The sequence below is a fragment of the Caenorhabditis remanei genome, chromosome I (genome assembly GCF_010183535.1).
Source record: "Caenorhabditis remanei strain PX506 chromosome I, whole genome shotgun sequence".
Lineage (NCBI taxonomy): Eukaryota > Metazoa > Nematoda > Chromadorea > Rhabditida > Rhabditidae > Caenorhabditis > Caenorhabditis remanei.
In genome coordinates, this window is record NC_071328.1 from 2,806,460 (window position 1) to 2,818,003 (window position 11,544).

The following is an 11,544-nucleotide window of genomic DNA, read 5'->3' on the forward strand; positions in this document are numbered from 1 at the left end:
AGACCATTCACAATTCGAATGTTTTATGCTTAAATTTTAATTCTCACCTAGTTTTGGTACATTTTACCACTATTTTACAGTTTTTCAAGCTGCAAAATCGTATTTTAGAGGGTTTTTAACAATTTCTTACTTTTAAAATTGAAGATTCCAGCCAAAAATCACTAATAAAATTACGGGTATTCTAGATTTTAAAAAAATCGTTTTTTTCCTTCTTTTTGATTATTTTCGAACTGAAAATTCGAGTTTTGGGGAATTCTTTCACGGTTTTTTTAGTATCATTAGAAGAATATCCGTATTATACTATAAATGTTTAAACATATTCACATATTACCGTAATCCCCCACCTTTAAAAGTCGCTGCTCAGTCAATACTGTATAAGCTCAACACAGTTCTTACAACTGCGCTCCACCGAAATCCCCATGAAAAATGTCTCTTTCTCTCTGATTCTCTCAGTTTCGAACACTATTTTCTCGCGGTTTCGGTAGAGCGCGGTTGTAAGAAGCATGCCGTGCTAATATGTACATTCGTTTAAAAAAAAAACCTGTTTTTCGCTGAATTTCACGTTTTCATGCAGATTTTCAGCTAAAACTTCAATTTTCGACAAAAATAACAATTTAGGGCTAGAAATCGATGAATAATGGAAAGTGTCATTTTTTAAACCTGAAAATCGCTATTTTCGAATGAATTCAGCGAAAAAACTGAATTTTCCGAAAAAAATCTGCTAGAATTATGATTAGCTCGGGGCACAGTTCTTACAACTGCGCTCCACCGAAATCCCCATTGAAAAATTTCTATTTTTCTCTGAGTCTCTCAATTTCGCACACTATTTTCTCGCGGTTTCGATAGAGCGCAGTTGCAAGATGCATGTCGTGCTAATAGAAAGCGTCTCAATACCAAAAGGTCATCCTGACCATCTTCTCTAGATGAGCTACGAGTAATTATGAAAGGAAGAAAAAGAGAAGGATGCGTTGCTCTCTCTTTTGTCTTCTTTACTTTTCCGTGTCTTCCATAGTCCCCCCCCCCCCTTTCCCTTATTCCGGAGAGCTATTCGTATAGCAGAAAGTGAACCACCGGAAATTGGATTAGATCTCCCTTCTTGGCTCTTTTGGCTCTGAAAAATACCTTTTTATAGCGATTTTTAGAGCTTTTTAGAAGTTTATGACTCTGGAAAATGTTATTTTTAGAGAATTTTAGTGAAAAACCCGAATTTTTACGATTTCTGACTGTTTTTGAACTGAAAAACGGGATTTTCAATTGAAAAAATCAATGATTTTGACGATTTTCAGCCTGGAAAGTGGTATTTTTTTTTAGGAAAACGCGTCAAAGGGGCACGATTTTCCACTTGAAAATCGCCTAAATTGGCTCAAAAAGATATACTCTGAAACGCGCCAAAGGTGCACCAGATTATGTGATTTCGACGGTTTTTGAGCTGAAAAACGGCGATTTTCAGTCAAAAATCTCTTATTTTGTCAGATTCTCGTAGAAAATGATGAATTTTGAACTATTTTGACACAGAAAAATCGAAAAAAACGCGCCAGCGGCGCGCCAGACTCCAACGAATTTCAAAATCCAAGAAAAAACGGTGCATTTTTAGACATTTTTGAGCCAAAAACCCTCAAAAACACGCGTCAAAGGTACGCCAGTCTCTAATTACAGACCTCAAATTGCGCCAAAGGCGCGCCAGACTCCAAGTAATTTCGAAAGCCTTGAAAAAACGGTGCATTTTTAGACATTTTTGAATAATTTTTAGACTTTGTTCAAAGTTCAAAGCAATTTTTGATGTTTTGCCGCCTTCCTTCTCCTCTAGTTTTCCCATCGCCATCTGTCAAATGTCTGGATATAAATTTGATAAGTGACAGTGTAGCTCTGGGAGCTCCCAAACGCTCGTTCCGGGAGGAAGAGAGTGTCGAACGACGACTTGGTTTCTTTTTTTGTCTTTTTTGAGATAATTTGATATAGATTTTCTCGAAAAACCGACGTCATCTTTTGATTTCCGACAAAAATCGTGTTTTTAGCTTGAAAATTGATCCAAAAAATCGACTTTTTTGTCGAAAAAAACACGATTTTTGAGCTGCAAAATCGAGAAAAACTCATTTTAAGACTGAAAAAATGTGTTTAAAAGTACTTCCGAGATATAGAGATATCTCCTAATTTGAGATCTGTAATTAGAGACTGGCGTACCTTTGACGCGTGTTTTTTTGGGGGTTTTTGGCTCAAAAATGGCTCAAAATGCACCGTTTTCTTCTGGATTTTGAAATTCCGTAGAGTCTGGCGCGCCTCTGACGCGTTTTTTCCATTTTTTGTGTCAAAATAATACAAAATTCATTATTTTCTACTGGAATTTTCAACTACCGAGGATAGAGATTTTTGACTGAAAATTCCCGTTTTTCAGCTCAAAACCCGTCCAAATCATAGAATCGCTGGTGCACTTTTGGCGCGTTTCAGAGTATATCTTTTTGAGACAATTTAGGCGATTTTCAAGTGGAAAATCGTGCCCCTTTGACGCGTTTTCCTAAAAAAAATACCACTTTCCAGGCTGAAAATCGTCAAAATCATTGTTTGCTGTTTTTTTGCTTCTGTCGCACCTTTGACGCGATTTTGGTGAAAATATCACCACTTTTCAGCCTAAAAACCCGTCAAAATACTCGAATTTTGGCAAGAAATCCCGTTTTTTAGCCCAAAAAACCGTAAAAATTCAGTTTTTTTCGATAAAATTCACTGAAAATATCACTTTCAAGCCTAAAAAAACCGTCAAATTACTCGATTTTTAACCGAAAATCAAGAAACTTTTACTATGTGAAGATTGAAAATCGTATTTATTACAGCCTTAATTACTTTAAATCTTAATTACCTCAATGCTGAAATTGATCTAAAATCGGCGGAAGTAGAAGAACATCGTATTTATAACAGTATTTAATTCATAATTACCTTCAATCTTAATTACCCCTCAATTTTCAGAGTAAAGGCCTTTGGCTGGAACAAGACAACGAGGCATTCGGAATGACACCATCCTCTTCTCTATCCAACAATCATCAATCCCATAATAATATCCAATCAGCCATCGCCGATTCGTTTACTCTCCGAAAACTGCAGACATGGGATCGATTGGCAGTGGAGACTCTATGCAATGAATCCTTCCCGATACAGTATCCAGACTGTTGGTACGACGAGGTGGTGTCCGGTGGTCTGACGTCAACTGGACTATTCGATGGAGAGCATCTCGCTGCGATGATTGTCTCGGAGACGAAATGTTTGAGTGATTGTAATATTGAGGTGAGCCGAAGGGGACGTGAAAATGAGAAAAACAAATGCTTAAAAAAGCAGAACAATATAGTTTCCGCAAGAATTTTCAAACTTTTTCGCGGTCTAAAATGAAAGGGCGGCAGGGGATTGTGGGCGGAGCTGATCTTAACAAAAAAAATCTGCTGGAATTTGATCCGCTTGCAGTTTAAGCTCCGCCCACAACTCCCTGCCGCCCATCCGAGACGAAATTTTTGAGTGATTGTAATATTGAGGTAATCAATTAAAACATGAGAAACAATTGGACTTTTTGTATAAAAGCGAGATGGTTTAAACAGAAAACACTTTTTTTTTCAAATCAGTATTAATCAGACTTGTCACTGCCCGGTCCGTAGCCCGGCCCAGCCAGCTCGGCCCGTTTTGAAACATTTTTGAAATTTTTTTTGGCATTTTTTGAACATTTTTTGGAAAAAGTATAGTTTTTGACCAAAACTTTAAAATTGAATCAAAATGTGAATATTTATGATAATTTAAGCATTTTCACTCTATTTTTTCGAAAAATTTCAAAAAATTTCAGTAAAAACATGGCCCGGCGCGATTTTTGACAAGTCTGGTATAAATCACTTAAAAATTAACGAAAATGCCCAAAAAAAGTTTTTAGTTTAAGATTTTTAGCCTGGCCTTGGCATACTTGCAACGGACGGCCCGGGGTTTGAAATTCAAAAAACTAATTTTTCCGAAAATATGCATCAAGAAATGGGATTCCGTAGAGTCCGCGCTTTTTGATTTTTTGTGTCACAGACGTGGAACTTGCCGAGATCTACATTTTGGTATATTTCCCAGCTCATAATATTGAGTTTGACGCGAGTTATGCGCCGGTTTGCAAGTATGGGGAAAAAACCATCCCCTGCTGAAATCTCAAATATTTTCTTCTTCAATATTCCAGGATCAAGACATCGTTGCGGAGACGAATGTGCATGTCACCTACATTCTCTCGATCGCTGTGAACAAGAAATTTCGACGGATGGGTCTCGCGACGAGACTTCTCAACAACCTAATGCAATCGCTCACCGACAATCCACCCTTCACTCGTGCCGTATTCCTTCACGTTCTCTCGACGAACTCCGCCGCTCTCTCGTTCTATCGAATGCACGGATTCGAGTTTCACGCTTCATTGCGGTAAGGGAGAGTCTTTGAAAATTCAGAAAATTCAGAAGTTTCTGAGGGCGGAGCTTCGTTTTTTAGTGCCCAAAAAGTTTATTTTTGAGAAAACTTGATGATTTTTTGAGAATTTTGATTTTTGATGGTTTTAAGTCCAAAAATCGCACGTTTCAAGCCGAAAATGCTGAAAATCTGGAAATTTCAAATTTCAGATTTGTTTTTAGTGGTTTTCTAGCCTAAATGTCGTCAGAAATCTCATTTTTTAAACAAAAAATCAAAAATGTGTGAAATGTTCAATAGAGCGCATTTGCGGTTCCATTATTTTCAAAAATTTAGATTTTACAAGTGCGCTCTAATGATAAAAACGCTGAAAACACAGTTTTTTTTCCCTGGAGTCTAATAGAGCAATGTTTGCAAAGCATTAGACTTTTATAAATGCCTATGCAAGTGCGCTCTAATGTTAAATTGCACGTTTCTATTCGAATTTCAATAGAGCGCACTTACACAGTTCTATTAACACGACACGCTTCTTACAACCGCGCTCTACCGAAACCGAAGAAAATAGTGTGCGAAATTGAGAGACACAGAGAAAAATCGAGGGCATTTCGGTGGAGCGCAGTTGTAAGAACTGTGCTGAGCTGATAGAATTTTAACAAATTAAAAATCGTTTCTAAAACTCAGAAACTATCAATTTGTGGCTGAAAATCTGAAATTTCACATTTAAAAAAATAGGCTCCGCCCACACAATCTTCATTTTTTTGCAGTGATTACTACAAAATCGGCGAGGAATACGCGGACGGTTGTACCTATGTGAAGTATATCAATGGAGCACACGCGTCGGCCGTCTCGTTTTCCGATATCTGCAAAACGTTCGGAAACACAATTTGTATGCCGTTGAAAGCCGTCTGCAAAATGCTCTCGTTTTAGGCCCCTTTTTTTTGAATAATTTTCCCATTTTTCTGTAATTTTGGAGGGTATTGGGAAAGTGCGCTCTAATGATAATTTAGGCTGGAATATGTCGTTTTTTGACACAAAAACTGCTTGAAATTGCCTTAAATTGGTAGTTTCTGAGCCAAAAACACTCAAAAACTCACAATTTTGTGTATAGTGCAGTGGGGCGCACTTGCACAGATACTTGACTGTGAAAGTGCGCTCCAATGATAAATTGGTAATTTTCGAGTTAAAAACTCTGAAAACTTACGAAAGTTCAATAGAGCGCGTTTGCAGATGCATTTTTTCAAAATTTAGGTTTTGCAAGTGCGCTCTAATGATAAAAGTCCTGGGAACACCATTTGTCCAATAGAGCGCGTTTGCAAGGCTTCAGGCTTTTATAAACCTTATGCAAGCTCGCTCTAATGATAAATTCCGTTGAAATTGAATGCCAATAGAGCGCACTTACATTTAGTACTAAATTTTGGAAAATATCTATGGAACTGCGCTCTATTGATAATTTTTCAACGAAAGATGCCTAGAATTCAATGGAGCGTGTTTTCAGAGTCCCTGCAAGTGCGCTCTATTGATAATTCAGCGATTTTTCAGCTTTTTGAACTCAAAAAACTTCTGAAATTCACGACGAAAGTGCCGATAGAGCGCACATACACACTGCCCGCACTGCAAGTACGCTCTAATGAGAATTTCGATAAGATTTTGACGAAAAATTTCGAAATTTGACTTTTCGGCTCAAAAATCTGCAATTTTCGTCATTTTTTGAGTTGAAAAATCCATTTTTGGAGCTTTTTAAGCAGAAAAAACGGGAGTGTTCAACAGAGCGCACTTTCCTACCCGTTCCTCCTCCAATCCCATGTTTTCCAATAGTCGCTCATTTCTACCAGTACATTTCAACAAACTATCCGCTGAGATTATTCATCCTCTCTTTTCATTTCATTTTCAGGTCTTAAAAGTACATTTTCAGTTGTTTTTCCTCCCCCCAATTGCTCTTTTCTTCACGAATTTGTGTACATATTTTCCCGCGTTTTTTGAAAAAAACGGGGTATGCAAGTGCGCTCTATTGGATTTTTTAAGTGAAAATTCGAATTTGGCGTTTCTTGCAACCGCGCTCTAACGAGAAATTTGAATTCCCGCCTGCCCAATCCGTTGGAGCGCACTTGCATGCCTTCTTAGGGATACGTGACAATCGGTTTTAGAATTTACTGCGAAAAGCATTTAGTTTTTTTATTTGAAAAAAAATCAACGAATATAATTAAAATGAATATAATTAAAAAGATAATTAAAAGTGATTAAATAAATAATTTTTCAAGATTTCGAGCTAATCAACTTTGGCTGTTGTTGTTGTTGTTGTGTTGTCTCTTCCTGCGTCATGTTACCTGAAAAAAATTATTGATTTTTATTATTTTTTTGATTTTTGGATTTGAAAAAAAATTAAATCTTAAAAATTTCAACCAAAAAAAGAAACTCACTCACAATGTAGCTCTTCTCGAGTCGTTGAAGTTCGGAACAGACTGCCTGAAAACGTAAAAATAAGAAAGTGCGCTCTATTGAGAAGGGCGTGTAGTCTGGGAGGACAAGCGGAAAAGCGAATTTTCTAAAATTTTACAAAAATTTATCAAAAAAAGTGATTTTTTAATCGGAAAATTGATTTTTGACTCGAAAATAGCTTAAAATTGTCGTGTAGTCCACGTGGACAAGTAGAATAATACGTTTTCGAAAATTTTGGCGATTTTCACTGCAAATTATCGAAAAATTTTGATTTTTTAAATCAGAATGTCACTTTTCTCATCATTATTGACGTTTTTGGCGAAAAAATTGCTGAAAAACCAAGATTTTGGCACCTGGTGAGAATTCCGGTCGTGTAGTCCTCGTGGACAAGTGAAAAGAGATTTTTTGAAATTCTCTGTGATTTTTCTGAGTTTTTAGGTGAATTTGACTCGAAATCGCTTGCAAATATGAATTTTCAGCAAAAAAAGTGGAAAATAACAGTTTTTGTCTTTTTTACTGTACTTATGGGCGGAGCTTAAGGATTTTCAATCCAATCTTTTGTGGGCGGGGCTTAGGCTAACTTTGAGAGGGGTCTGACTCTTGTTTTAGGGGCGGAGCTTAAAAATTGAATGATCATTTCATATCTCGTTTCGAGAACACGGTTCCTCAGTTCGGATTCCTACTCATTTTTGTGGGCGGAGCTTATTTCTGTGGGCTAAAAACGCCAGGAAAACTATTTTTCGCTCATTTCAAGCCGTTTTTTCCTATTTTTGAGTGGGCGGGGTCTATTCCAGTAGGGGGGACCTCGTTACCCACAAAAAATTTCAATACAAAAATTGAAAAATTTTGAATTTTTTCTCCAAAAAAAGTCGACATTTCGACGATCATAGAATTTCAGACTATTTTTTTTTGAAAATTTCAAAAAATTTCCTTTTTTTTTTTGAATCCGGGCCAAGATTTCTCAGTGGGGCGTGGCCTACCTGAATATCACTCTCGACTTGTTTCTGTAACTGCATAGCGGTTGCCAACAACTGAACATTACCCTCTGCACTCGAAATACTCGTCTCGTACTGTGAATTAACTCTCTTCAAATTATACAATTTCACATTCCAATAGAACATTTGAACGTCGTTTAACTTCACCAACTCATCATTCGCCGTGAATAACTGACATCCGAGATCAAATTTCCGAATGACGGCGTTAATTGAGTTGAATGTCCACGCCTCGGCGACAGACATCTTGTGAGAGCCCATTGTGAATTTTCGGGTGATTTCCCGCGGAATATCCGATGGAAATTTGCTCAAAAGCTTCAACTGAACCATATGAACCGCCACGTAGCGTTCCTTGTTACGTGTCACTGCTGGTAGTTTCAAACCGTCTATTGTCACCCAATCCCATGCGGAGAGAGTGGCGATTAGGGCTTCTGTGCCGTCGGATGTGGAACTGGTGGTACGGAGACGATGTTGGGTTGTAGACGGGGAGAGCGAAGATTTCGAGGTCTGGAATGAAGAGATTTAGGGGTGGGGCTTTGGAGCTAAAATCGTGAGAAATGAAGAGATTTTGTCGATTTTTGAGCGGTTTTCCTACTAAAATGTAATGAATATCCTCTCTAGATCGGATCTAGAGACTTTTAGAGCGTTTGGTGTGGAATACTTATGGATCTACCCACGAAGAAAACTTGCCTACCCACGAACGCAAAAAAATGTTTTTTTTATGGCACAAAAATGCAAAAAATGCATTGAATTGCATTCGTGAATAGAATTAAATTGCATTAAATGGTACAAGTTTTCTTCGTGGGTAGATCCATAAGGAAAAAGGGTATTAACACGGCACGCTTCTTACAACCGCGCTCTACCGAAAGGAATTTCGGTGGAGCGCAGTTGTAGCAACTGGTCCCCGAGCTAATAACATAAATGGTAAAATGGGTAATGGATTACGGTGATTTTTTAACTCAAACACCCGATACTAACGATGTTTTTGAGCTTTCGTAAATCTTCGTTAAGGGAAAGATACAGCTACTTCAAGTTAGTGGATTAGTTTACTGAAATTTGGGTTTCTAGGCCATCAAATTTAAATTCAATCGAAAGAGAGAAATTCGGCAATTCCAGTGGTGTTTTCGGCTCCGGGACATTTCGCAGCTAGACGTTTCGCAGCCAGACGTTTCGCAGCCGTGAGCTCCACAGCCTCAAGTGGGCCGTTTTTGATAACTTGACTTTTTCAGATAATTAATTGTTTGAGAAGTTATATAGAACATTTTTTGTGATTTTGAATAAGAGGACCACGAGAAATTTTGCCCAAAAAAACCACAAAAAAAACTTTTGTTGAAAAATATGAAAAAATAGGTTTTTCTCGTAGAAGTAGTGGTTTTCGTCATTTTCTGAAACTAAACTTTCTGTTTGTACGGCTAGTTCTACGAGAAAAACCTATTTTTTCATATTTTTCAACAAAAGTTTTTTTTGTGGTTTTTTGGGCAAAATTTCTCGTGGTCCCCTTATTCAAAATCACATAAAATGTTCTATATAACTTCTCAAACAATTAATTATCTGAAAAAGTCAAGTTATCACTGAAAAAACGGTCCACTTGAGGCTGTGGAGCTCACGGCTGCGAAACGTCTGGCTGCGAAACGTCTGGGTGCGAAACGTCTAGCTGCGAAATGTCCCGGAGCCGTGTTTTCATATTTCCGAAATTCCGAATTAAAGCGGAGTTGTGAGCGTTTGACGTAGGTGGCCTAGAAATTCAACTTTTGGATTTCTAAGACACCAAACTCAAGTCAGCGCATATATTATTACAAATTTCGATACTTTTGAAAATTTTAAGAAACTTTTATTATTGACGAATATGCTAAAAATTGCTCGTTCTAACTGACTCAAAATGAGCTTTGGTGGAAGAGTTTTTCCGTGTACTCCTCTCGGACAAGATTTTGGCTCAATTCCTCGTTTTCTCACTCTTTTCAATACATTTTCGTGTATTTTCAATATATGTCGGAAAAAATAAAAATAAACCACGAAAACGTATTCTAAAAAGTGAGAAAACCGATTTATACTGTATTTTCCATGTTTTTGATGAGAAATTATGAGATTCTGAATTCTAACGACTCTCAGCCTCCAGAATCCTAGAATATACTGTGAAAAAAATAAAGTTTCGACAAGGATTTTCAAAAAAAATTTCGCGCGCTGAAACGCGCAAGCGCATAAAGTTGTGGGCGGAGCTTAAACTGCAAGCTTAAATAAGCGGCGCGGTTCTAATTCCAGTTGTTTTTTTCCAAATTAAGAACTGCGCCGCTTGCAGTTTAAGCTCCGCCCACAACTTTATGCGCTTGCGTGTTTCAGCCCGCGAAATTTTTTTTGAAAATCCTTGTCGAAACTTTATTTTTTCGACAGTAGGCTTTATTCTAGAAACTTCTACAAATGAATTTCTTCTATTCTGAGGATTCTGAATCTTCTAGAACCTTCTTTTCAAAGTAAGTATTTCGAAACTGCTCACTCACCTCATTACTCTTCTTCTGAGGCTCCTCCTCCACCTCCTCCTCCTGTTCCTTCTGCTGCAGATTCTCCACTTTTTCGGGTGTCGAACATTCCGAATCCTTCAATCCATCCACATCAATCTCCGGACTATCCGATCTTTCCTTCTTTTCGTTCGTAGCCGTCGTAGTGTTGTCCATGATGAGTATAGAGGGTGAATAAGGGGGTGACGGAGAAGAAGGAGCACTCCCCGCCTCCCATCGTCTGCGTCTCTCTCTTCTGCTTCTATCGATCCACGCTGTCTGCGTCTCTCTTTCTCTCACGGCTTCTGGTTCCCTCGGATTTCGAATTCATGAATTTCTAAATTTCTATTTCTAATATATATATTTCTACTATCCAATCGTAATGAATGGATAATGGGTGAGTTATTTCATTTGTCTCTCTGCGTCTCTCCATTTTGCACACTCTCTAGTCCATCTCACTGGTATATACTTATAAGAGTCAAGTCAAGAATGTCTTCTTATCTTTTATGTCTAAAACATGATAAGATAGCAGGGTAAACAATTGTGCACAATTAAAGAGAAAAGGAGATTGATAACAATTTGTATAGATTGCACAAAAATATTGAAAAGGGAATGGTGTGTATATACTGGTAGACAAAGAAGACTACAAACTACAAATTGTTTTTTAATAGATATAAAATATATGGGTTCTAGGCCGTACTTTTGGAAATGTTAACTAGAACTCTGCGTAAATTTCCAAAACGAGTTCTCGCGCACGCATCGCGACTCGGCCGGTAAATTCAAAATTTTCGTTGCGGACCTTACGTCTCGCACCCCTGTGTTGAACAGAAAATGTCTTGTTCAGTTATTTTGTGAAGTTTCGAAATATTCAAAATCCAGAAACCCTTCTGTCTGTTTTGTATTTTCTGAAAAAGCTCCATCCACAATTCTTCTCCAGATTCGCTTTTGTCATTTCATCGTCTTATTGACACCCCCTTCCGTCCCTTTCCCCTTTGCAAAACCAGACTTGTCAAAAATCGGGCCGGCACGGATTCAAAAACGGTTCCCATTTTTTACTAGAATTGTTTGAAATTTTTCGAAAAAATAGAGTGAAATTGCTGAATCATAAATATTTACATTTTGAATCAATTTTATAGTTTTGGTTAAAAAAAACCATACTTTTTCTAAAAAAAAAGTTTTAAAAAAGTCAAAAATTCAAATTTTTTCAAAAAATGTTTTAAAAC

At 37.5% G+C, this 11,544-nt stretch overlaps 1 protein-coding gene across 1 annotated transcript; it reads left to right on the plus strand.

The window, feature by feature from the left end:
- Positions 1 to 3,000: 3,000 nt before the first annotated feature.
- GCK72_000384 (uncharacterized protein) lies at positions 3,001 to 5,328 on the plus strand (the record flags this gene model as incomplete). The annotated part of the gene is made up of 3 exons (XM_003090687.2): positions 3,001 to 3,273; positions 4,187 to 4,419; positions 5,166 to 5,328. 3 exons carry the CDS (start codon positions 3,001 to 3,003, stop codon positions 5,326 to 5,328), a joined length of 669 nt encoding a protein of 222 aa, XP_003090735.2.
- Positions 5,329 to 11,544: the final 6,216 nt, after the last annotated feature.